The 27,859-nt window shown below is 33.7% G+C and overlaps 3 protein-coding genes across 11 annotated transcripts; all 3 read right to left on the bottom strand.

The window, feature by feature from the left end:
• Positions 1-3,931: 3,931 nt before the first annotated feature.
• LOC111386810 (RING-H2 finger protein ATL51-like) lies at positions 3,932-5,681 on the bottom strand. The gene has a single exon (XM_023011292.1). The coding sequence runs from the start codon at positions 5,664-5,666 to the stop codon at positions 4,464-4,466; it is 1,203 nt and encodes a 400-aa protein (XP_022867060.1). The 5' UTR covers positions 5,667-5,681; the 3' UTR covers positions 3,932-4,463.
• A 280-nt stretch (positions 5,682-5,961) lies between these two features.
• Positions 5,962-7,711, bottom strand: LOC111386802 (RING-H2 finger protein ATL51-like). The gene has a single exon (XM_023011281.1). The coding sequence runs from the start codon at positions 7,694-7,696 to the stop codon at positions 6,494-6,496; it is 1,203 nt and encodes a 400-aa protein (XP_022867049.1). The 5' UTR covers positions 7,697-7,711; the 3' UTR covers positions 5,962-6,493.
• Positions 7,712-9,663: 1,952 nt separating this feature from the next.
• On the bottom strand, positions 9,664-25,165 carry LOC111386757. Of its 9 annotated transcripts, none has more exons than XM_023011254.1 (20): positions 24,958-25,165; positions 23,272-23,430; positions 23,095-23,173; positions 22,908-22,985; positions 22,755-22,814; positions 22,527-22,631; positions 21,616-21,726; positions 20,830-20,871; positions 18,925-19,035; positions 18,689-18,813; positions 15,731-15,864; positions 15,544-15,653; positions 15,403-15,445; positions 15,179-15,270; positions 14,373-14,421; positions 12,939-13,009; positions 11,979-12,107; positions 11,133-11,221; positions 10,415-10,455; positions 9,664-9,947 (listed from the first exon to the last, which is right to left on the bottom strand). In XM_023011254.1, exons 2-20 carry the CDS (start codon positions 23,346-23,348, stop codon positions 9,937-9,939), a joined length of 1,557 nt encoding a protein of 518 aa, XP_022867022.1. In that variant the 5' UTR covers positions 23,349-23,430; positions 24,958-25,165; the 3' UTR covers positions 9,664-9,936. The 9 variants fall into 9 exon arrangements, with proteins under 9 accessions (XP_022867022.1, XP_022867008.1, XP_022867028.1 ...); XM_023011240.1 differs by having other exon boundaries at positions 10,410-10,455; positions 11,979-12,098; XM_023011260.1 differs by having other exon boundaries at positions 10,410-10,455; positions 11,979-12,038.
• Between the last annotated feature and the right edge of the window lie 2,694 nt (positions 25,166-27,859).

Genomic DNA, 27,859 nt, shown 5'->3' with positions numbered 1-27,859 from the left:
TCTTTGATTTCAAATTTAATCATTTTTCTTTGTCCAAGAGGGCAATAAAATATTTCAGAACAAAACACTTTCCCATTGGGTGACTGATGATTTTGTGAAATTTACAATATTTAGGATAATTAGTCTTATCAACTTCCATCGATCTCTATGGTGTTGGAAGCTCGATTATCTTATATTCAAGAAGTTTATCCGGAATTCCAGAAACTTCAAAATTGGAGAATGAATACCATTCTCTTCAAGTTCTTTTAGAATCATATGATATCTGCTTTAGTATTGTCCTTTGTTAGGTTTGAACTCCAACTTCAATTTTACGTTTAAGCTCGACCTTTGGAAAGCAATCTTTGCAGGATAGTAGAGATTGTCATAGCTTCTTTCGACATACTTGTCTTGGTTTCCTTCTTTATTTCCTTTTTAGGATCTTTTTTATTACGTGGATCACATGACAAGTAACTTCCATGTTTTACAATTTGAAGCTCCAGATCAAGAGTACGTGTTGCCAGCTCCTAATAGGAATGGGACATATTTGCCTGAAGATTATAAAATAATCCCCAATACATGCTTTGTACACACGTCATTGGAAAATACTTCGTTGATTCTTTCTTTACAATTAAGCACGAGGTTCTTCCAGCATTCTATGTACTCTACAACGGACTTTCCTCGCTCTGCTTCATTTGAGCAAGTTCTGGAAGGTTGATAGTTCACATGGTACAGTGGAAGTGTGTTAGGAATTCTTGCTCGAGTTGATCCCAACTATCAACTGACCCAGTCGGTAAGTTTGTTACCCATTCAAATGCGGTACCTTTAAGGGATTGTACGAACTACTTCACCATGCTACCATTGTAAGTGCCTGCGCTGTTACACGTCTCAATGAAATGAGCAACATGTTACTTCGGGTTGCTCTTCCCATCAAACACCGAAATTTCGAAGGGTGGTAACCAAGTGTCATCTTCATTTCATTAATTCGATGACTATAGGGCTTGACATACACCAATAAAGATTGCAATTAACCATCTATGGGGCACGAATAATATCTGCAATTATATGTTAAAGTTGTTGGAAGTATAGAGAGCCAACAGAGAGTTGAGTAGTATTACGCAACACGTTTTGAACAACTATTCAATCATGCATATTTAGCTTCTGTTCATGTTCTTGAACTTTTGGATCTCTAACTTCGGAAGATCCAGCATTTTCTTAATTTCCTTCAACTAGCAAATTTTTAACTCTAGCCTTTGTACGAGTACAACAATTATTAGATCTTTTTCTTCTAGTGACTGTGTTAATTTTTCAATGGTAAAGTCATTTGTTTGATTCAATCATCTAAACCTGATGTCGCTTCTGTGACCATTACTGACTCGAGTGATTGTTCAGATGAAGTATAGTCTCCCCATCATTGAGGAAAAGTAGCATGAGAGGATCTAGACGCGAGTATGCCACTGGAGACGAACGCAGAATGAGAGATTTTCACCTAACGAGGGTTTGGCTTCTTGAAAGCAAATTTCATTTTGCCCTTGTTAAAGAACTTCCTTAGTCGTGAGACTAATTGAGTTTTCCCAACTTTTGTTTGAGCTCTAGTGACATGGAAGAGTTTAGCAAATGTCTCTTCCAGACGAGTAACAATTTTGTTTACTTTTTAATCTGACATTGTTGATGTAGTAGTTGAAATTTGGGGATTCTGATATCAATAGATGAGAAGATAAAATGATCCTATCGGTATATCAATAGATGAGAAGATAAAATGATCCTATCGGTATATTAAATACAAAAATTGTTACAAATTACATTTTGATAAATACAAGTGTGTTGATCTTTTTGTGATTGTAAAACTGTAAAATCTTCTGATTAATGATTCGAGAGTTAGAAGACGAGGTACCATATGGCTTGCATTTCAAGAATTAGACTTGAATTTAATTTTATTTGAAGAAGACTTTAATCTTCTTAGACCTGCTTGATTTGAAGAAAGATCTTCTTAGTGTTTGTCGAGCTTAGGCTTGAAAGGGGTCTTTTTTTTTCTTTTTTCTTTTTTTTTTTTTCAATTTTGAAATTTTTTAGTACTTCTTACCTTCACTTATGAAACTTTTTTGGTCCTATTTATAGAGAGATTCGTAACCAATTTAGTAACCAACCAACTATCTTTAATTAAAAAAAGATAATTGAACAATTATGAATTATGAAAAAGTAGGATGGACCTTTGAATTTTATGGACCTTAGTAGACTTTAATTTAAGAAACTCAGGCTAATTATCTAAATCGAATCAATTCATTAATTATTATCATTATTATTTTATTTTTTTTATGTCTACAATTAGGCTCTATCTTTTTTCTTTGTAAGAGCGCTTGACCCATGTGCATAATATTGTGCACTCAACATAAAATATGTATATACAGGTACATATATATTGAAAAAAATCATAAACCATGCACAGCAATTGTTGCAGACTGCAGAGCTGGAATATGAAGGAAAAGTCAATATTAATTATAATTTTTCATGTACTATTTGATTGAATATACATGTGCTTTTGTAGCATGACAACAATTTTTTAATGTCTGTCTAAATACAGCACTCAAGTTTACCAGAGTTTGCAGCGGTGAACTGGATAGTTAAAAAAGAGAAATTCTAGTTTTAAGGTATCTAACAAAACATGTCATTAGAATTGAGATCTTCTTCAAAGTTAAAGATATCAACTTAGTGAAGATGATCCGATCTTCTATGATCATGGTTGGGAGTCGTTAAATTTTTTTCAGTATATTTGTTACTCTTTTTATACAGATACATATAACTGATGCAAGACAAGACTGATGCAGAGGAGGAATGTGGAGAAAAAGTAACGAGTGACCATAATTTATCACGTGTCATTGGAAAAAAACAGGTGAGTGTTACTATATTATAATATCTGGACATGAGTGAACAGGTGCATTCATGAAGTGATGACAGATCTTTAAGGGCAAAGCTTGTATAAAGAGAGTAATTGGATTCTCCCGATAACTTAAAGGGGTATCATGCCTCAATCTAACAGGGATTTGTTGTGGTGGAAGATATCAAGCGTTTGGAATTTCATTTTTTTGGAAAATGTTTATCGTTTTTGGAGTGTTGTACTGGATTTGTTACGCTTTTATAATTATATGTACATGCCAAATGATTTAGTTAATCGAATTTTCAGGCTTAAGAATTTTATTGCTAGTATCAACATAAATATTTATACATACAATTGTGATAATATGGTCACTGATTTAACCTCTTAAATGCAAATGGACTTGAGTTTTAATTCCTCATTGTCCATCCATCTTGAAGAATCAATGCCTATTGGATATTTCTTATTTCAGAAAAATGAAACTTGCACTCCAAAATATGTCTTTCTAAATTGAAAACTATTTGATTTGCAGAGAATTGATCAGAGTACAATCATTTTTCACAAGAGTGTGTAAATATATCAGAACCATGTTAGCTTTCTGTCACAGCAGTTCAAAGAACTTTTTAGTTAAATGCTGTTTAATAATTCTTTGTCTGTCAAATACCCTTTTTCCAGACTCAGACTAGTGTTTTGTGCATCACAAATTTGAATCTGTCTCTTCAGAGCATGCAAATTGCAGAAATAATCCCATTGAGAGGTTACATATTTAGCAAAAACTAAATCAAGAACAGAATGTCTAGACATTACGACATATAAGATTTTAACTTCATTTTCTTGTAAAATTCACGATCCAAAAGGTTATCGACACAAGTAAGGCTTGACTTGAGAGAGTGCACTAAAAGAATCACCAAATGTAACTTAATGAACTGTAGAAGGAGGTACCTAAATCACATCCACATATATCAAATTTAATCTACCCTTGCACCAAAAACAATGATATAAATCTGTTTTCAAATAGATAACTTCAAAATTCCATTTTGCATTGACAATAGCCTAATCTATATGGCCCCTAAAATTTTGAAGTAGTCTTGGCAATACTTTCCATAGAAGGTTAAGCCTCCGTTTGGGCAGAATTACATGGTTTAATTTATAAATAGATATAAATAAGTAATTCTTGTGAGGCCATCACTTAACTTACTGATCGAGGTGCCTCTATTTTTGCTGGCACATTCTGGTATTCTTCAAGCAAGTTGTTCACACAATTTTTCCACTAATAAATGACAAATTCTGTTTCATTTTCCACTCAATCCCATATTAGGCATCACAAGTATCAAACTCAAAGATCACATGTTTCTTTCCTACTGTGCTAAACATAAATAGATAAAGGACTAAAGAGGTAAAGTTGGTATGAAGTAAAGAAATTGTCTTTACAATATTTTTATGTTCAATGTGGGATTATAGAATTCTTGCCTTTATTATGGAATATGAATCTTCCAGTAGAAATGGATCTTCTCATTGTAACAGGTCTTCTTGCTAGTTCTCATTCCATGCTATTCTTCTTCTTAAGGAACTTTCCATTTGTAATCCTTCATATGCTTCTTCAATCCTCGGAATATCAGCGCTGGCGTTGGCTCGAAAATGCACCCGGAGAAATCGATCTGCTAAATTTCTTAACATCCTTTTCGGGAGTTCCGATAATGTCAATTCTTGTTTCAGAATCTTGTGCAGTACTAACATTTCGCAGGGGGCTCTTCGGTCGAACATCATTATCGACTACACTTGGAACCACCTCTTCTGAACGATCCCTCTCGTGATCATCCACCACTAAAATCAAATCATCCGGCCTCTGAATCTCCAGAGAAGCCACGTTGACAGTCGATGGAGTTTGAGAATTCCGGGCAGGTGGAGGCAACGGATAGGTCAAGTTAACATCGACACGACAAATAGGACAACTCGGGTGAGATTTCAACCATGGATCGATACAAGGAAGGTGAAAACCATGCATACAATTTGGCATTAGTCTAAGAGACTCATTTTCTTGAAATTCATTCAAACAAACTACACATTCAGCCCCATCAATTAGGCCATCGCCTTTCTTGTACTTAAAGACTGTGATGGTCTTAATAAGTGCCTCATCCAATCCAGTCGAGGCACCGGCCATCTGATCACGAGTCAGTCCATCAAGAATCTCTTGGGTTTCGATACTCGTGTTTGGATCATTTCTTCTCCGGCAATACCGTTTTACTATCATATAGTAGCTTACTACAAGGAAACCAACTGCCAGGATTGCTATGATGGCGATGATTAGTGGGGAAAAATGGGTACCTGAATCATCATCTAACGGAGGAGGAGGGAAGTTAAAGTAACACCATCGTGGACAATTTATACTGCAATTCCCTTGTGAACACTCCTTAGAATTATCATAAGGAGTCGAAAGATTTTGATTCCCAACAGATCCCATGTCCAAAATCTGTACTCTCAGTAAAATTTGCAGAGAATTATTTGTGCGACTATAAGGTGGAAGAGTTGGTAAGGATCTGACTAGTTGGACTTGTCTAGACCTCAAGGTCAGTGGCAACTCAAGGTCGAAAAAGACTAAAGATGAGTTGATCTCAATTTGACAGTTGAGAGACCTCGTGCTCAATATGGACAGATGAGATTTCTTTTGATTGATGACGGAGACGAACCATCGTCCCCCCCGTAAGGCTAGTGGGAGAGAGAGAAGAGGGAAGAGATTCGAGAAGTTTTTTGTGTGGATGAAGGGAAGCTTAGATGTTAAGGGAAGTAAAGTTGTAGTAGTTGATAAGTCTTTGTCCATTTCGAAAACAATATGGACCTCATCTTGTTATTCTTAGCCATGCCGCCCCCCCCCCCCACGATCCAAAAGGTTATCGACACAAGTAAGGCTTGACTTGAGAGAGTGCACTAAAAGAATCACCAAATGTAACTTAATGAACTGTAGAAGGAGGTACCTAAATCACATCCACATATATCAAATTTAATCTACCCTTGCACCAAAAACAATGATATAAATCTGTTTTCAAATAGATAACTTCAAAATTCCATTTTGCATTGACAATAGCCTAATCTATATGGCCCCTAAAATTTTGAAGTAGTCTTGGCAATACTTTCCATAGAAGGTTAAGCCTCCGTTTGGGCAGAATTACATGGTTTAATTTATAAATAGATATAAATAAGTAATTCTTGTGAGGCCATCACTTAACTTACTGATCGAGGTGCCTCTATTTTTGCTGGCACATTCTGGTATTCTTCAAGCAAGTTGTTCACACAATTTTTCCACTAATAAATGACAAATTCTGTTTCATTTTCCACTCAATCCCATATTAGGCATCACAAGTATCAAACTCAAAGATCACATGTTTCTTTCCTACTGTGCTAAACATAAATAGATAAAGGACTAAAGAGGTAAAGTTGGTATGAAGTAAAGAAATTGTCTTTACAATATTTTTATGTTCAATGTGGGATTATAGAATTCTTGCCTTTATTATGGAATATGAATCTTCCAGTAGAAATGGATCTTCTCATTGTAACAGGTCTTCTTGCTAGTTCTCATTCCATGCTATTCTTCTTCTTAAGGAACTTTCCATTTGTAATCCTTCATATGCTTCTTCAATCCTCGGAATATCAGCGCTGGCGTTGGCTCGAAAATGCACCCGGAGAAATCGATCTGCTAAATTTCTTAACATCCTTTTCGGGAGTTCCGATAATGTCAATTCTTGTTTCAGAATCTTGTGCAGTACTAACATTTCGCAGGGGGCTCTTCGGTCGAACATCATTATCGACTACACTTGGAACCACCTCTTCTGAACGATCCCTCTCGTGATCATCCACCACTAAAATCAAATCATCCGGCCTCTGAATCTCCAGAGAAGCCACGTTGACAGTCGATGGAGTTTGAGAATTCCGGGCAGGTGGAGGCAACGGATAGGTCAAGTTAACATCGACACGACAAATAGGACAACTCGGGTGAGATTTCAACCATGGATCGATACAAGGAAGGTGAAAACCATGCATACAATTTGGCATTAGTCTAAGAGACTCATTTTCTTGAAATTCATTCAAACAAACTACACATTCAGCCCCATCAATTAGGCCATCGCCTTTCTTGTACTTAAAGACTGTGATGGTCTTAATAAGTGCCTCATCCAATCCAGTCGAGGCACCGGCCATCTGATCACGAGTCAGTCCATCAAGAATCTCTTGGGTTTCGATACTCGTGTTTGGATCATTTCTTCTCCGGCAATACCGTTTTACTATCATATAGTAGCTTACTACAAGGAAACCAACTGCCAGGATTGCTATGATGGCGATGATTAGTGGGGAAAAATGGGTACCTGAATCATCATCTAACGGAGGAGGAGGGAAGTTAAAGTAACACCATCGTGGACAATTTATACTGCAATTCCCTTGTGAACACTCCTTAGAATTATCATAAGGAGTCGAAAGATTTTGATTCCCAACAGATCCCATGTCCAAAATCTGTACTCTCAGTAAAATTTGCAGAGAATTATTTGTGCGACTATAAGGTGGAAGAGTTGGTAAGGATCTGACTAGTTGGACTTGTCTAGACCTCAAGGTCAGTGGCAACTCAAGGTCGAAAAAGACTAAAGATGAGTTGATCTTAATTTGACAGTTGAGAGAGCTCGTGCTCAATATGTACAGATGAGATTTCTTTTGATTGATGACGGAGACGAACCATCGTCCCCCCCGTAAGGCTAGTGGGAGAGAGAGAAGAGGGAGGAGATTCGAGAAGTTTTTTGTGTGGATGAAGGGAAGCTTAGATGTTAAGGGAAGTAAAGTTGTAGTAGTTGATAAGTCTTTGTCCATTTCGAAAACAATATGGACCTCATCTTGTTATTCTTAGCCATGCCGCCCCCCCCCCCTTCCGCCCCCTCTCTCTTTAATGTCAATCTTCATTGCATATGATGGTCTGTTGACCAAAGAGGTAGGTGTTGGTCGACGGATGATGATCAAATTAATTATAATAGTTCATGATTGTGAAGATTAGGAGTACAAAATAATTTTACGGTTGTTACCAATTTTTATAAGAATGAAAACGAAAAATATAATTGTTGCGAAATTCATATAAGAGATAAAAAGTCATATATGATGATTTGATGTGATGGATAACGATCATATTTTTTATTTTTATGGCCAAAAAATAGGAATGAAATGAGAGCTAACAGATTGTATAAAATGATCCTACAAAAAGGGAATTCCACTTAAAAGCTAGCAACCATTTAAAGTAATCTAAAAAATATATATATAAAGACTCAAAAATAAGTCAGCTTTTATTCTTTTAAAAAATGAAATTTTTTTCCCTTTATTATATTGGACAGATTAGGCAATAATTGAGCGATAAATTTATTCTTTATTCTGCGCGTTTAGTTTCAACGTGTTACACCTTCCAAGGATTGAGAACATCAATGCATTACAAGGAGGAAAATTTGTATTTTTCTTCTCAAGCCTCAACCTTTGTACTGTTACTAATTCGTCCTTAATAATTTTAGCATCAAATGTTTTCAACCTTTCACATAATTGCACATCGGGTCGTTCTGTCGATTTTTTCGTTAAAATTCACGTAAAATGATGAATTTATCCTCCTCTTTAAATAAATAAAAATAAAATCAATCAATCAAACAGAAAAAAATGAAGGAAAAATTGCAGAGAGGGTTCCAGATATTTTCAAATACAAATAGATTACATTTAAATTAATTAAAAATGATGGACCAAAAAATTAAAAAAAGCAAAGAAAAAGGTCTTCTTCTCCCCAGCACACTACCTCCATTTTTTTTCCTGTTTTGGGTTGGGAAGTGTGTTAGGTAGGTGAAGAAGACCTTTTTTTATCCCTTTGCTTTTTAAAGTACTTTGTCAATTCTTTTTCAATAAAATTTGGGAGTGTTTTTTTTTTTTTTGGTTGGGGGGGGGGGGGGGGGGGGGGGTTGGAAGATTGAAGACTCCATCTACAATGCTTCATTCATCTTTTCCTGTTTTGTTGATTTCTTTTGGGTAAATTTTTCATTTTATGCAAATTTAACGAAAGAGCAAATGAAGAACGTGATTTGCAATTAAGATGTCTGATAATTAAAAACTAGAGCATAATAAAAGTTAAGCCACGTGGTCTCTAATTGAGTAGAAATGGGTTTTTTATTTTTTATTTTTTTTTAATTTGAATATTCAACTTTTGTATTATTAACAGCTAATATCAGGTTTAGCCTTTTACGTACAGATATAATTAAGGACAAAAACCTGATTCCCTTCTGTATTATTAACAATTTGACCTCAAAACAAGAAAAATCAAGAATACACAAAGAAATCAGAATTGCACTCTAAAGTCGAGCAATTTTTCTGACTGCTGCTAGATGAACAGTCCAAGATTTAATCATACCGCTAACTTCAGCAACACTCCAGTAAATTAAGAGATGAACTGAGCAAAGTTATGAGAAAAAGATTTCATATATGAACAATTCCCTGCGTACAGGTGTAGTAGTGAAATGAGCGAAATTCTGCTATGTGTCCATCCACCTGTAAAAAATTTTTGTGAAACCGATTTGTACATGTAGCACTATTCTTTATGTATTTGACTCTAAATTTATTGAGAAAACAGCTTCGTTTTAACAAAATAAAAAGAAAAATCATACAAACTTGACACGATTCAGACTCAAGCAAGTTTCTACGTAACTTGAGCCAGAATTTTCATTTCTGCAGTTTCAAAAATGAAAACGAAATGTTTCAGCTTCGCGTATGTAAGCGGAAGCAACTATAAAACACCCTAACAAGGCAACACAAATCAGTTAAAAGAACTATAACCTAAGCCCAAGTCGGATCTTTATATATTGCAGTAAAAGATCCTGTTATTTGGTCAAATATGTGACCCTGTACAATGAATTGTTACAACAAAACATGAAAACAAATGAACTCTATATTTGACTACATATTAGGATTCAAAACAAAACTCTATGTAGCTATAAAGGTTATAGCCTTTTCGTTTTCCCAACAAAGAATGAAGAATGGCTAGAAACACTGCACCTATAGTGAAAAATACCGGTCATGCTCCCTTCCTCTTTTCATCCAATGCCTGCTTGAAGCGAAAACAAAATAATATGAAATTGCACTCAATAGTAGATTATCTATATTATATACTCTCAAGTCTTACCAAATGAACGCTTTAAATTACACCACAATTGAACTCTAATACTTAAGACAATCCAGACAACATGAATAGAAATTGATTAATATTTTGAGGGCTATAACACTTGCTCTTTTCTGTAGACAATGACGCAACAATGAAAAAACTCAAAGCGCTCATCATTAATGTAATTTCCTTGTTGAATCTTTACTACTTCCTTTTTAAACAGAACTATCAATTACAACCTACAAGCTCAACGTAAAAGTGTAGAAAAAGAGACCGGTTTTGTAAATTTAAGAATTGATAAATCCGTTGTAGTGAAAGCAAAAATAAAGAACACTCACAAAAGAAATTAGTTATAAGTGCTTCACAGAAATATGCCATGTTATAGTAACATGCAGGAAAGAATACCTTACTCTGGAAGATTCTCATCGTCAGCACAAGTGTCTCTCTCATTCTATATGGAAAATGAAATAGCATCTTGTTAGAAATCTATAATTCATGGAAGAAAGTAAAATATATTTTGCTTGCCAACCAGTATATTGACCCAACAACAAAGGAGTTATGAAGAAAACGACAAGGCCAAGGGTTAGAAAATCTCAAAAACAAACAAAAAAGACAAAACATGCATGTCATGAGAGGAGTAATGGTGCATTCAATTGATATCAAATCATTGCTAGTTTGTCCAAACTAACAAAGTATTTGCGCTAACATTCTCTTCGAAAACACATTACTCCTTAAAAAGGTCTGAAGCGGGAAAGAACAGTATTCAAGAAATTCCTGCAAAATATTTTTAAATTATTCATATATTATTTGTCTATATCATTTTTGATGCTGTAGGATGACCATTTTTTTCCCTGGATGACATCTTGTTAAGCAGGGGAGAAGTCTAACTTAAGTTTTCATTTGTCTTGCTGCCTCTGTATCTTTTAGAAAACAGATGTAATTCAATTTTCTAAGCTTAACTCAAAGGAAATTAAAGCTTCAAGATTGCAATCGTCACAGAAACAACATAATTAAAAAAAAAGAAAAAAAAAAGAAAATATGTTTTTGCTTTATAAGGAAAAAGAAAATCATGATAAAAAAAAATAATAAATAAATATGACAGATTTAAGAAGTGAAATTGGTTGTTACCGAATATCCTTATTTGTGCTGAAGGGATATGACGAGCCATTTGAACATGTCAAAACAAACTGTGTTGAGAGGCCAACGGGTATTTTGATCTGCAAACGTAAGAAAGGAGCATTACAATGAGAGGTGTCCAACCTATTCTCTTACAGTTTGTAAATCCAATACTTACAAATTCAGTTAGCACCATAAGCCATGTCTCTCCTTTCAAGTTTCTTTTACATAATAAATGTCAATATTAAACAAAGTTCACCAAAAGTGCCCACACTGAGGCTTGGGCTTGGTCTCCTCCAAACCTCTGGTATGTGAGCATGTATCACTCGCTTGCTTTCTTATAGAGACACAAAAAAAGATCATCTTATCATTCATACTCTTCTTTGCTAGGAAACTCTGTTAAACCTGAATTTGTGCAGAACGATCCTTTTGAAAGATCTCGGAAGTAAGAATAAGGGGTTGTTTGAGCCTCATTTTTCAAAAAAAATGCATTTTGAAATAGTTTTATGATGAAGAATGTGTGGTTAAAAAATAAGGAAAAGTTTTGGATATGCGTGTAATATTATTTTATTGTAAAATGTGGGGCTGAAATGATGTCAAATCATTGTTGAAGAATGTATTTTGATGAAACAATGGAACTCAACAAAGGGCTAAGTTGTTGGTAGCAGCAAATATTTTTGTTCATTATAAAGAAAAGCAAGTGCATAAAATCTGAAATACAATATACAATAAGCTATATCGCTCCAAGACACATCCTAAGCGTACATGAATTTTAACCAATCACCTAAGATTTAAATTGTTGTAGCAGAGCTTTTTAAAATTTTACTTGGCTCAAGGCCATAGGATGGAAGGACTTACCAAAACGTCTTTAGAATATTTCTCTGCAATTAACACAGCTTGAGTTTTATCAACCTTAACCTGAAAGCCAGAGCGCCACAAAAGTACAGTTGTTGGCTCCCAGATCTCAGAAGAATCTAACTGTTGAATCTTCAATTAAGTAGCTGATCAGTAATATATTAAAAGAACATAGCTGAAAACTTTGAAACGTTATTAGTTACCAATCAAATACAGTTTATAAACATGGACATAGGATACACATAAGCATATGTCATGGAAATGTTAACAAGGACCTTAAAATGTCTACATATACCATTTTCTCAACTTAGAATATTACTGTAATATCAGAAACGAGATATGTCTAATTTTATTTAAAGGTAATCAAATATTTTATTAATCAATGCATAATACACAAGAAGTGTATTATCAATTTAAAACAGAAAGGAACAACATAAAATTGGGCAGCCCATCTATATACCTAGTAGATATGTCTAATTAGTTCTGCATATCTGGAAATTTCAACAGAAATTTATAAATCAAAGTATCTTCAGAAGAATTTGATAAAGATAAAAGTACTTAATTATGACATGACCCTTAAATTCTAGCATTAGAATATCATTTGTGGAATCACATGTGTCCTTTCTGCTGATATCAAGTTTAAAATCTTATATTGGACTCTGATTAAGAGAAGTGGTGATACTAGGTTTGCCTCATCATTCTTGTATGCCGCTTTGGTCTCAACATAATTGGAAGGTGGCAAAGGGATGATGTGCAGCGACAATGGCAAAACTTCCAAGAAAGGTTTCTCCAGAATAAAGAGAAACCAGGAAAGCAAAGATGCTAATTGTGAGAGAGAGAGAGAGAGAGAGAGAGGGGGGGGGGGGGGGGAGGGAGGGGGGGGGGGGGGGGGGAATAAAAAATAAAAAACAGAAAATAAAAATCTTGCTTCAAGAACTCAATGCGTGCTTCAGTAAAACCTACCAGTGTTTGGACACTGAACGTTGCCTGGCCTTCGGAAAGATAAGTATCAATCTCCTCTTGCATCTCTTCGTCTAAATATAGCAAACCACTCATCAGATAACATTCATTTCGACAGGCAACTATTATATAATATTTTCGTAAAAAGGATATGCAAGAAACTAATTGTAATGATACCCACTATTTGCAGTTTATTATTATTATTATTTCCTCATTTAGGTTAGGGGAAGGGGCTGGAGAAATGGTATTTATGTTGGGTATCCACATTAAAAGGTTAATCTCTATACACAATTGTTAAATAATTGCGTTTTCGGCTTGAAAATCAATTTGGAAATTAGTCGTGGAACATAGAAGAAAAGGTTAAACATCAAAAGTATGTTTGGTATTGTTTAGGCTACATTTTAATGAGATTTTGGGAAAAAAGTATTTTGTAGTAGTAATTTTTTTTTTTTTTTTTTGGAGAATGAGTGGTTTAAAAAGTAAGAAAAAGTTTTTGGTTTATGTGTAATAATATTTTATTGAAGAATGTGTGGTTGAAAATGAAATTAAAATAAAGCCCAAACACTATAGTACTATGGGATCCACCCTAAAAACGTGCTATAAAATTACAAAAGTTTTATACTCTTTTCGGCAATTTGAAATAGAAATTATTTTTTCTATTATTCCCAAAATTATCACAAAAGTAGTAGATTGGCAAGAATTCTCCCGGAATAATTTAATTGGGGTCTAACAACAACTCTGCAGATGATCAGGAGCCAGCATCACAAAGATGTACCATTTATGTCATAACATGAACGTGTATTAGATTTTTTTCTCCATTTACAAATAAACAGGAACACATCACAATTGGTAACTACGAAATTATTTTCTGGATATATTGTGCTACATATCGAGATAAGAACCAAGTCCAATATTCTAGTGTAGACTACTACAAAATGGAAAGATAAATTGAAAATGAGGTTGTTAGGTCTGTATTTGTGATTTGTTAGTTCACTTAGACAATGAATTGTTAATAAATAAACCTGATAACATATTAAGCAAACACAGAGGCAAGAAGTTTTCCTTTGTGAATGCTATACTGCATAGTTTTTTTTTTTCATCTATAGTAATGCCTTCCAGATAATGGAGATACTTGATTTCACTCTCAAAGAATCCTTCTTTCAGGTACAATCTACAATCATTTTTACCTTATTAGAGTTTCAATGTAAAGTGAAAATAACAGGCATGAATGAAGCCATACACACTAGTAAAAAGGTTATCTACTCAACTATTCTCTGAAATATGATTAAGACATTAAACTACCAACTTCCTCAAATATCAAAAAATTGTAATAGAGTAGCCTATAGTACAAACATATGAAATGACCAACAATTATTTTCAAAGTCAAGGTTTCAAGTACTGAAATGGATTATTGTCTTTCAATGAAATTGCACTTACCACATGTTATCTTGTTATGATCATTGGCAAAAATTCTGACAATGTAACCCTGAAAATGACAATTTGACGTAAAAGTAAGAAGTTTAGCATTCTTACACTGTATAGAACGGAAGGTGCATCAATTAGAAACTATTTAAAAAATAATAATAGAAGAGATAGAAATATAGGAATTGATCTTAAACCTATAAATATTTAAGTTTCCTTGGATGAAAAGTATAGTTTTTTTCTTTTTAATAAAAATCACAAATTTATTAATTGAAGACCTATCAAGCTACGAAATATTAAATATTCCTACCGAAAAGAATCCTATTCCCCGCACTTACATCCCCTTGGATGAGTGTAGTTAAGACATACAGTTGATATTTTTCAATATGATCATCGTTGTCCATTTGTTACCTTTATCGAAGTACCCTTCAGGAAATAATGCTTAATAGGCAACAACAATATACTAATTGGGACAGTCTATATTGGATTCTTTTAGTTGCTCCATTTGATCCATCTTTACATTTATGGAAAAATCAAATGCCATCATATCCTTTACCAAAATAAGGAATGAAAGGGTTAATTCTTGCAAATTAGAGTGTTATTTTCAATAATCCAAATCTGTCCTCTAGTACCACATCAATTCAAGGGTAAACTTGGAAGAACGAATGCATCAGTCAACGTTGAATGTATATGATAATTTTATTGAATAAATCATACAAAACTGTCTCATTGGATATTGAATTGATCACAGAGAACCTTCAGAACTGTTAAAGCATTCAACAACATGATTCCCATAATGTACAAAATGTAAGTTCATATACCTGTCGTCCTTGTTCATCCATTGGTATGCATTCAACGGCTATAAGTTTGTCCACATCATCAGCTGTCACTACATATTCTGGATTAGTGGCCCCTGATACAAACACAAAATAGAGGTAAGAGAGATTTTTAATGTGAATAATATATATTGAAAACACTCATCAATCAAACAAAAATATTGTCAGTGAAGATCTATCACAAAAAAAGAGGACATTAATATACTTACCCTCAATGTAATGTCTAGTTCCATCCGGATAATGGCGAACCCACTAATAAGTAGAGAAAAATTGGTGACCAAAAAATTTAATTTATTAATACAGGTAACTTGAAATATATAGCCATTATAGATGAGTAATCTTGATCATACCTGGAACATACAAAGAGAAGTTCCGCGTACAGGATATCCACAGCCTAAGAGTTTACATCCTGGTTTAGCCTCCCCAATAATTTGAAAGCCTTCTATTCCAGGACCCTCTTCTGAAGGCAGAACTTTTATTATACGTGGCAAAAGAAAAAGATGTATTAATCTGTCAAAAGGGTATATGGAATATTACCGTCTGAACTAAAGGAAGCAACTCCATCACCCATAGTTGGTTGATGGAAAGATTGTTCATTGTTCCATTGCTCAGATCCTCTCTGCAATTCATTCCTGTCAAGCAAATTGTCTACAGTATGCCCTGCAAAATTTCTGCAATTTAACCAGTCAGCACTCCGCATGAAGAGGAATTTTTTCAAGTAACAAAGTAACAATTGAAGCAGAAACTGGAGTTCTAAGAAAATGTAAATGGGAAAAAGTTATCCTGCCACATTTACAAGCAGTTTCATTAGGATAGGATCAATCAAGAATTAGGACATTATGATGTTGACAGTCTCTCCTAGCTTCCAACATAGTTTTGCCAATTAAAATAAGCTGCATTAAAAATCAACCTATGGAACTTATTGTATTCTACAGAAAGGATTGAGCCGTTAGTCATAAGGTAAATGAGATCCCTTCATTTCTCCGACTGCATCTTCATCTATAATTTTCCTTCAAGTCTCTATACTACAGCATTAATTTTATGCTTCTTCGGCATAGATGAGTGATGAAATTGGTAAATACGTTCAGAGGAATAGAAGGATACTCAAAAGCTCTAATTATGCATGACAATGAATTCCATTCCTTAAAAATATTTAATTTAAATTGCCATATTAGAGGAATGAAGAGTTTCTATTTTACCACACACCCGATACCTAGGAAAATAAACCCCCCACCCCCAAAAAAAGAAGGAAAAGAGACAGATTATCATTTGTTGATTTAAATGTTGTCCTACACTGGCAACATTTAAAAACTAAAGAATTGACAATCGGCTGAATAATTTTATTCATCTACTCAATCGTATTTATACAAGATACAAATCCTATTTAAGGTAGGGTAACTAATTCTTTTACTATGTTAATTCCTAGCTAAATAAGAAATACAAATGATACAAACATCTACACATGCTAACTCCTTCCCTCAAGTTGGTGTGTTATCACACAGGTCCAACTTGGATAGTGATGTAAAGAACAGTCTGCTAACAACAACATGAGTAGTTATATTAGCCAATTGATTCACACTCTTAATTTACAGAACCTATCCTTGATATACTTCCTGTCAAGTTCAACGTGCTGGGTTCGATCATCACATGAAATCACCGTGGGTTTCTTTGGACCAAACTCAACCTCACCAAGAAGAATTTCGGCCATATAAGTTCAGTAGTTGAGTAATTAAGAGCATACTCTAGGCAGTGATACCACATTTTGTTTATAATCCTCCAAATCACCAAATTGCAGTCAACAAATGATACATACCTGACATAGACTTCCTATCCAATCTTGAACCAGTAAAGTCTGAATATGTATAACCCACAATATATGGATGCCCATGTTTACAGAACAAAATATTCTTCCCCAGAGAGATTTTTTAAATACACCAAAATGCAATTTATTGCATTCATACGTGACTCAAATTATGCATAAATTGACTCACAACACATTGCATATGACAGGTCAAGTTTTGGTGCAAGTTATATCAACTTCCTACTAGTATTTGATCTCTCTCTCTTTGTCAAAGTTTGACCAGGGTAGATAGATAGGCATGGTCACCTCAATGGGAGTGCTTACAGGCTCACAAGCTGGCTTGCCGAATTCTGCCAAGAGATCTATTATATACTTTTCTGGGGAAAGAAGTGGCACATGCTTCGACCAAGATACTTCAATGCCTAAGAAGTATTTTAGAACCCCATGCTTATGGTTCTACTAGGGTTTGGTAGAGAGAAGGTAATTTCTGAATTTTTTTGGTTTCTTTGCCATGATACCAAATTAAAAATTGACTACTCAATCATATTTATATTAGATACAAATCCTATTTAAGGTACGAAAACTAATTCTATTACTATGTTAATTCCTAGCTAAATAAGGAATACAATTGATACAAGCATCTATAAATTCTAACTAAAAGAAAATGCTTAATTACAATATAAGTTTTCAAACAATTCATGCTCCTAAACTAGTGGAAGGAACAAGTCACCTCCAGAAATATAAATAAACCAAAACTACATGGTCATGCAAACTTTATACTCTTATCTCCAACACCAATCTCTTTAAATAGTATACCAGTCTCACTTAGCTAAGAACATGAATTGTAGACCCTGAAGTGGGAAATATAATAAATTTATTGCAGTTCTAATTTGATTAAAATAATGAAAGTTTGAGGTTTACAATGATAAGGTTTAAGCATCCAAAAGATAAGTGGCTGCATATGGGAAATTGGGAATACTAATCTCTCCAGCCAGCCATTACTGAAGTAAAAAACTTGGCAGGCCCAAGTAGTAGGACATATACTCTTACAACATAAATGAAAGAGAACATTATGGGTAACAACCCAAGCCTGAGGCCTCAAGACTTGCACCAGAACTATTAATAAGTCACTGACCAAATGACTTGAGAAATTGGTCATGCAGGGCCTTACAAACTTCTATATCTCTGGACGGTAACCAAATGATAATACAAGTTAAAGGAAAAGTAATTTCAGAAACTCAAAGAACGTGTAGAATGATCTATTTAATGAGAAATTGGGTACATGAGTAGAGACAAGTAAGAACGCTACACTGTAACATTTAAAAAAGCATGAAATTTTACATCTCACAATTATGTATAGCCTGTATAAACAAGAGATAATAATTGCAATGCCCTTCCATCGGCGAAAACATCTTGGAAGGAACTCTAAACTAGAAAATGAATTCGATACAATTCAAAAATGAAAAATCATCTGAAGCAAGACAAATCCAATAATGCACAACATGATTTTGTAGAGATCAAATCATGGGATTCAAAATTTATGTCATTTTGCAGTATATTATGCGAAAGATAAGGTGATAAGGCTAGATCATTGCCATACAATTGAATTGATAGGCAAGTGAAAATATTCTCGGTAATAAAGATGTTAAAAACAAATTAACCATTTATAAACAATTCCAAAACTTCAAGCCAACCTATCAGTGTTGGACATTGTCATTCTTGTAGCATCGATGCCTTGTACATATCTTGACACGCTACTAGTCGGTTCCGAATGTTGCCCCTCAACATACTGGTTATAGTGTGAAAAACCATGAACATCCTGAAAAGGGAAGAATAAAAATTAATCAATTCTTTCTTTAAAAATGAGGGAGAAATAATGGATTAAAAGAAGCAATTTAGAGTGAGGCAATCAAGTAGACAATCACAGTACCATTGAACGGTTTGGGAGTCGATCATTTGTAACACTTGTACTAGGAGTTTCTTTGTCTAAAAAATTTCTAGCATCATTTTCAATCATCAAACCTAATTCTCGCAGTTTGGCCTGCATGGTGATTTTCCCTAATTAGTTCCATTCACAGACTGCCCCAAAAGTAACCAGAGAATGAAGGGTAAACAAAAATAATAATAATAATAATACTTTTCAAGAATTATGTTTTTGTACTTTATCTAGTTTAGATAAATATGATTTCCCCTAAGGTGACAAAATTATAATCGGGGGTCCAGAGAACGTAGCTAACTTGAGTTCAACCACCACAAAAGGTAGATCTATGAAATAATTCTCCTTTCAAATAAGAAAGCGAAGAATGGTTGGCAATATTTGCCTATACAGAAGTCATCTGGCATTTGATGGGGAAAAAACACTTCTTTAACAAAGAATTCTATGGTTTTCAAGTGCAATTGTTTAGTTCCAAAGTTTTTCACTGGCTAGACTTTATCATAGTGGATAAATTCACTAGATTACATGGAGTAAAATGTGAGACACGAATACTGTAGTAGTATAATTAGAGATTACAGGATAAACTAGACCAAGAAAGAAATATAACTTCATCAACTAATGACTAACAAGCTTAAACGAAGTAATTTAGGGAAATGTTAGTTCAAAAAATTCCAACTCAAGCATCACTGTACGGATATCAAAATTTACTCAACTTCAAATAGTTGGCAGAAAGCTTTCTCAGGAAGGTAAAAGGGAAGTAGCAAAATATAAGAAACGATCTAACATGAGGTCAAAGAAGTATGTAATAATCATAATTAATTTTGAGTTAAGGGAATGTGCCTCATTATCTTTGAAAGTGCAGACATCAGTCCATGCACGATATTCCAAATATAATATCCATGTCCTGAATCAATCAGTGTATCACATAGACTATTCAAAGCAAGACTAATAAAAAAGAGCTAACTGGTACTGAACATATTATTCATATGCCGGGTCTTTTAAACTTGCTGATGAGGCCGAACTCCAATGGTGAAAGCTGAGGCGAAAAGACTACACGCTCTAGGATTCAAGTCCAACCAACAGAATAAGCAATAATCCCATATTATATCAGTTCTTTCAACCAATTATTTGGACTTGATTAGCGCTAGAAGTTTTCCAATTTGTTAAGTGATTTACTGAAACATGATAGTGGTGAGTTATGCTCCAATTGCTTCACCAAAAGCAGATATTTGGTACTTAAACCCTTTACCTGCCCCAGCAGCTCATAGTTGGCAACATGCAATAACAAATCCGAACCAAAAATTGACACATATTCTTAAGACATAGGTGTTAATTCTAGTCCACTTATAGGAGAACAGGATTTAGGAATTTTGGGGTACCAATCATAATTAGAGAGAAGTAATTAAAGATTTAATAACAAACCTCTCTTAATTTTCATTACTAAATAATATGCAAGCACTAGCCAATTGTCAAGACTGTTGAAACTAATTATTCTGAAGTTGACGCATCCCAGTGTATGTGTGTGTACATGATGATGATACAGCATATTATCTGAATACACTGCACATATATAAATCAATCTGGAAATATACTCAATGGGTGTTTAATAGCATACAAACTATTCATTCATTCAAACAACAGTGTGCCATAAACTATTAGCGCAAAGAGTTAATTTTCTCAATAATCTGCATATAACGATATATACAAATAGAATCGCAAAGTTAATGGGTGTTCAATAGAAAACAAACTATTCATTCATTCATGTCAACAGTGTGCGTTAACTACGAGGGCAAAGAGTTCATTTTGCGTAAGGATAAGAGCTAAATCCTTTGTGCCCATTGAATCCAATAAAATTCATAATAACAAGGAGCTCCCAAAAGCAATAAATGATGATCTTACATGTGAAGTTCTTATCTTCAACTGCAGTTGGTCGTGTAAGTTCTGCAAAAATTAAGAGAACTCAAAGCATGAAAAAGAAAATGACCTGAGTGTGCAAACCTTGTTAAAAAGGTTTATATCTATTGAACTATCATAAAACTAAGATAGAAGAAGAAACTTTTTCGAATTTGGATGGATCATTGTCATCTTAAGGAGTTAAACCAAAGCTAATAAATATTGAAAATTTGTAATCACACCATAGGAAAACTTGCATTGAGCCACAACGAAATCCACGAAAACATAGTCACATCCATTATCATCTTATGGAGTTAAACCAAAGCTAATAAATATTGAAAATTTGTAATCACACCATAGGAAAACTTGCATTGAGCCACAACGAAATCCACGAAAACATAGTCACATCCATTATCATCTTATGGAGTTAAACCAAAGCTAATAAATATTGAAAATTTGTAATCACACCATAGGAAAACTTGCTTTGAGCCACAACAAAATCGATGAAAACATAGTCACATTTGTTTTATGGCCCATAAGGCCAGTTACATTTCTCCCCGAGTAAAAACTTTTCTAGTAAAGAAATTTTTTAGGTCCAAGAAAATGATGGCTTGCATGCCCAAGATAAAGAAATCCTTTAGTAACCACTACGAGTGGACAATGTTTCATGAAGCCAAAAGAAAGAGAAACATGGCTTGCAAGTTTATCGCATGCAATAGATGTGATATGATGATCAAATGAAGCTAGAGGATTATATCATCACAAGTACATTACTATATGCCGTAATCACACCTTTATGCTGTTGGTGAGGGCAGAGGCATTAGTAACATGAGGCCAAACACCATACTCGCCCAACATCCCTAGCATGGATGACATAAGGATATGTTTCTCGTTCTCTGCGACCTGAATCACATTGAATATTGAGGATAAAATGCAAAAGTGTAAGGGAGGGAGGGAGGGAGAGATCAAGAAGTGAAGGACAGAGTATTGACTGACAGATAGTGCACCCAATGACATGAACTATTTTAAGAAGTTAGATTGAGAGAAAAGTTCTACACAGTTAAACAAATTTGCCGGGAAAAAAAAGAGAGTCATTTATACCAAAAGAACCTGTAAATTTATGTGAGGATTGAATGGAGATAACATAACTACAATAAAATATTCACAGTATTGAACACAGCATATTCATAAGAGCTGCAAGATCTCTAACGAGGTATTCCAGATGGATTAATGGGAATTTCAGTCAGATTCAAAGACGCAATAATGTTAAAAACAAAGTGGACCTTTCGAATTTGCTAAACATGAGAAAATAGGCACTAAGTACTGTCCACACCTTCATCTTAGAACTTCAAATAACATGCACAACCACTTTTCAGCTCTTTCTGAGAGGGAGCACAAAGCAAAGATTCCATTCTACGCTTAGTATAGATATTGGCAACAATGGGAGAAAAAAAAGGTCCTCGACAGAAACATGTAAAATTTTGCCTGATTTGGAAAACAGTGACTTTAGTTTTCTTTTATGCAGCTCTAACAAAAAATATGTCTAGTTTACAAAAGAATAATACTATGTAGCACTTAACCAAATGGACCTCACATCCTACAATTGGTTTAAATCAATAGATAGCACTACTCGAAGGCCAAAAACAACAAATAATACCAGAAAATTTAAATATGACAGAATCAGAGACTAATTGAGTATTTACCTTTAATTCATTGAGTAAGTTTAAATTTACTTCAAGATCACCTTTCCTACGGGCCAACTCATTTGATGCAGAAGTTATAGCTTCATTTTGCTTCTCATCTAGAATCTATCACATAAAAAAAAATGAAATTACATTGGGCATTATTTCTTGTAGCAAGGAAAAGAAAAAAATGCCAGCGATTAGCAATATAGAAGTAAGGACCAAGGCCTGTAAGAAAAATATACAAACCATTCGCAACTCAGAAAATTTTCTCTCTAGTGCATGTTTCTCATTCAACAGCAGTGATTCCTGACATCATAAATGACAAAGCATAATCTTCCCCGAGGATATGTTATATCTGTAATTTTTTTAATCTGAAAACACACATAACACACATCTTACCTTAATACTTGCAAGAGCAATTTGTTCTCGAAGATACAGGATTTCCATCTCTTGTGATCTAGCTTTCAAATAAAGTTCCTGCACACATACTAAATCAGGAAACATGGAGTAACAATACTTTTCCCCATAAATAAAACATTATGTAATGACATAAACCAAAGAAGTACCAATATATGTAGTAACTAACGTTAAGTACCAGTACCATGGTTTCTTGATCTTGAATGTGGTCTTTTCCCTTCACATTCTCTGACACAGAACTTGCTGCACTGTTATGCCCGATCCCACAGGGAAATTGACGTGAGATTTAAGGAATAAACATCCATGTAAAAAAAAAGGCCTTCATAAAAGAAGGTTCATCATTTACCTGCTAGCAAAATCTAAGCTTTGCCGCTGAATCTCAATATCTTTGTGGCCAATCATAGAGATATTACCCAAAGACATAACTTTTTCAATTCAAAGTCCTTTAGAAAACAAAAGTTCAGTGCATCCCACAAGCTAATAGCATCTCAACATCCTTACAAATCTGCAAGGAAACACAACTGAATCAAGAAACAGTTCAAAATAATTTAAGACAAAATTGAATATATTATGTAAAACCAACAGCTAACATTTGTAACCTAGATGTGAACGGATTCAAGCTAACAGCTGCAACCTAGATGTAAATAGGACAATGATAGAATATGTGTCGACTGTGCCTGGAAAGAGAACTGACACCACACCACCAGGGTGAAGGAACACTTTCTATACTAAATTTATGTGACTTCCAATAAAGGAAACCCATGAAGTTCATGGCCACTCATTATCAACAACTAAGAAATTAGCGATAAGGTTGGCTTTCCACACCTCATATCATTCCTCAACAATTGCACCAAAATATCAGCTTCTTAATTAAGGCTTTCCTATAAGAGGCGAGGCAACCCTGATTCAAATCATGTACAAGCATGTTTGGGAAGTGTTCATAAACGGTTTAAACAATAAATAGGATAGAAAAGAGTGGTGAATAAGTAGGTAGTACTCGTGGTTCCCTTGAAATGTGTAGATAAAAAGTAACTTCAATGTTTATAAACAATTTATAAACTTGAGCCAAAAGTAGACTAGGTGTATTGAGACAAGGACTGCATTTTTGACATTGTGCAATTGCATAACAAAATATGTTTATATCCGGATAGAAACTAAGTTCTTTCTGAATAAGCTGCATAGCCTAGAGAATCAGATTTGACTTATTATAGACCGTCCAATAGTTCGCTAGATCTTTATTCTTTTTGCATCTTTCTTTTGGTGGGGGTGGGGGATGACAGAATCAAATCCATCCTAAACACCCAATGTTAGGAGCAGTAAACCAGAAGTAGCATGAGACTGAGCCGCCTCAAGCCTGGTTTACAAAGCCCAATTACCAGCCATACCCAAAATTTGTCGCAAAAGAGACATTGCAATAAAAAATTTCTTGAACAGTCACTAAAGTTGGGAAAGTCAAATGATTCGGGCATGAAATTAACAAAAATGGACAGCATATAAATGAGTAGATTAATCTGCTAGTTTCAAGAAGTGAAATAAGCCATTCAACGTAACTAGAACTGAAAGAAACACAGATTCATATAAAAACAGAACAAGAATACATAAAAAGTAATATAAACAATACAAAAATTAGGACTCAATAAAGGTTCTATAATATCACGAATAATGCTATATCTACATACTTGCTTACCACTTGGATGACATTACTATCTATATGGAGGGAATCTATGCAGTGACGTGATTGATGAGTTTAAAACCAACAGTGTACACGTTGGCACGTGAAAGAGTGTAAATGAATATGAGTGAGTGTATATTACCCAGTACCAACACCAAGTTAACAAATTAATCAAGAAGAATTGAACAAAATACAGATTACAGTATAAAATAGAAACAAATTAAATTCGATCATCACATCCACTTCAATGAATTTGCAGAAAAACGTAAAATTCACAGAATTCTATAATTCAGGAAAACAAAAGCAAAAATCAAATACAAATTATTTAAGAAAACTTCAAATCGCAACTGATTATATTACCTTTTTGTTTTGATTGAACCCAGATCAAAATCAAGGAAAAACGGGGGTCCTAAGAACAGTGGGTGTGTTCGATTTATTACAATTGGACTTCAGAAAAGTCAAACGCCGGGTCAATGGAGTTTTTTCGCCGAAAGAAATACTATAGATGAATGAAAAAAAGTCAGGATTGTGTGTGAAAATGAGACTTCATAAATTTCTTTCTTTCTTTCTTTTTTATTTTTTCGTTGAATGACGAGGTTTTATTAGTCAAATGAAATTATATAAACAAATAGTCACTGTCATGTTCGTTGCTAAAATTTTATATTTATCGTATTTTTATTAACGTATGAATTTTAATTTTTTAGAAAGTTTTTGAAGTAATATTTAGAAATATTTCCATGATATAAAAAAAGGATTGCAAATTATTTCTATGACTGTAACAGAATTGTGTTATCTAGAAAAAATATGTTTGTATATTTCATACTTGAATAAGAAATATACAAGATTATACAAACTATTTTGCATGTATTCTTTGATAGTATCGATATGATTGAGTTGAATGTGAAGATTATATTTCTAAATTTTGTGTAATTCAATATTGGAAAATTGATGATTGAGCACAAAATTATAAATCGACTTGTATATTCATATGCGTTTTATATTTTGTCCTTTATATATTTTAATATTTATTTTATACTTATGTTGAAAAAATAAAAATCTGAATTTTTTTCTGACATTCGGTTTGATAAGTGAATGTATGGTATACTGCATTTTCGGTATTTGCAAGTGCAAAAAGCGGTATATACGGTAAGCTGTAAATATAGTAGGTAGCATATACGGTAAGATGCAAATACGACAAATTGCCTACATATACGATAAGCTGCAAATACGATAGACAGCATATGCGGTATTGAAATTTATTGTAATGGACGAAATCGGATTCATTCATACCGTATATGTAACATACCATGTTTACGCATACTGTATTTGCAGTTTACCGTATTTACAGCATACCGTATTTGCATCATACTACATATGCATCATACCATATTTGTATCATATCATATATACAGCATGCTGTATTTGTATCATACCGTATTTACAACATACCGTATTTGCACATATTATCTTTAGATGCCGTATTTGACTGATATTTTTTTGTACATACCGTATATGCAACATACAGTATTTACGCATACCGTATATGCATCTAACCGTATTTACAACATACCGTATTTGCATTATGTCGTATTTATAACATACCGTATTTAGTACATATTGTCTTTGGATACCGTATTTGGAAGATATTAATTTTTGTAATTCAATATTGTTTTCTTTTCTATAATTGTATTTCCAGGAATTTAAAAAAAAATGGTTTTTGAAATTGCTAATTTTTAAACGTATTTTTTTTTGTTGAAGATAAAAAAAAAAATTATGCTATTTTAAAAAAAAAAATTGTAAATTTATTAGCCTTCTTTCACTGAAACTTAATTACGAGAATCCACCAAAACTAAATGTCTACATTAATTTTTTTAATAGTTTTGGGAATTATTGAAAAAATCAAAACTATATTTGTTGAATTTCTCCAGAGAGTTTGGAGAGTTTCTCCCCAAACTGTCTGCACCGTGTAGAAAGAGTTGATCTCTCCGCACAGTTTGGAGAGATTAATTGATTTCTCCACACAATGCGGAGAGATTTTTTTTTTGTTAAGCTATTTTATTTGTTTCTTATCAAATGTAAACTAAAAAAAAAATTTAAATATTTTTTTTTGTTAAGCTATTTTATTTGTTTCTTATCAAATGTAAACTAAAAAAATAAAATAATTTAAATTTAAGAAAATCAAAGAGAATAAAAAGAAAGAGAAATGTGAAAAAAAAATATAGCTCTGTAGGGTTTGGAGATAACTCGACATTGGTGAAAAAATGATAATATGAGAAAATAAAAAAACAAATAAAAAAAATGAAGAATAAACAAAAAAAAAGTTTCTCCAAACTCTCTAGAGAGTTCTCCGGAGAGCTATCCAAACTCTCTAGAGAATTTGGTGTAAACTCTCCGCACAGTTTGGAGTTGCTTCGTACTTTTGTGAGGAGTTGTCCGTAACTCTGCACACTTTGTGCTGAGTGTGCGGAGCAACTCCGCATTTTTGTTGGAATATCAAGAAAAGTATTGTTTTAGTGTGATTTTTTATGTTAATTTAGTGAATCATTTTTGTTGGAATACCGAACATTTAGTTTTGCTAATTTTATTATGGATGCTTAAAAAAAAAAAATTGCTCCGCATTTCGTGATAGCAAAATGCGGAGTTGTTCCCACAAAGTGTGCTGAGTTACGAGCAACTCCACACAGACAACTCCGCACTGTGCGGAGTTGCTCCACACTTTGGTCACTCACCATAGTGCAGAGCAACTCCGCACTGTGCGAAGAGATTTTTTTTTTCGTTAAGTTATTTTCTTGTTTGTTTATTATGTAGGAATGTATACATATATATTATATACCAAAGGTAAACTAAAAAATTAAAAAATCAAATAGTTTGAATTTAAGAAAACCAGAGAGAATAAAAAAGAAAGAGAAATGGAAAAAAAATCATAGCTCAGTGCGTGCAGAGCATCTGAAGAGTTTGAAGATACCTCGACATTAGTGAAAAACTATGGTAATCTAAAAAAATAAAAAAATCAAATAGATAAAAAAAAAAAATCAAGAGCGTAGAGTTTGAGTTTCTCCAGAGAGTTTCGAGAAACACCTCTAAACTCTCCGCACAGTGCGGAGAGAGTTGATCTCTCCGCACAGTGTGGAGAGATTTTTTTTTCTTTTTTCTTTTTGTTAAGCTGTTTTATTTGTTTCTTATGTAGAAATGTTTACATATATATTATATATCAAAGGTAAACTAAAAAAATAAAAAAATTAAATAATTTAAATTTAAGAAA

This window comes from Olea europaea, chromosome 3 (assembly GCF_002742605.1).
Source record: "Olea europaea var. sylvestris chromosome 3, O_europaea_v1, whole genome shotgun sequence".
Lineage (NCBI taxonomy): Eukaryota > Viridiplantae > Streptophyta > Magnoliopsida > Lamiales > Oleaceae > Olea > Olea europaea.
The sequence above is the reverse complement of the archived record's forward strand: the minus strand, read 5'-3'. Positions and strand labels throughout refer to the sequence as shown.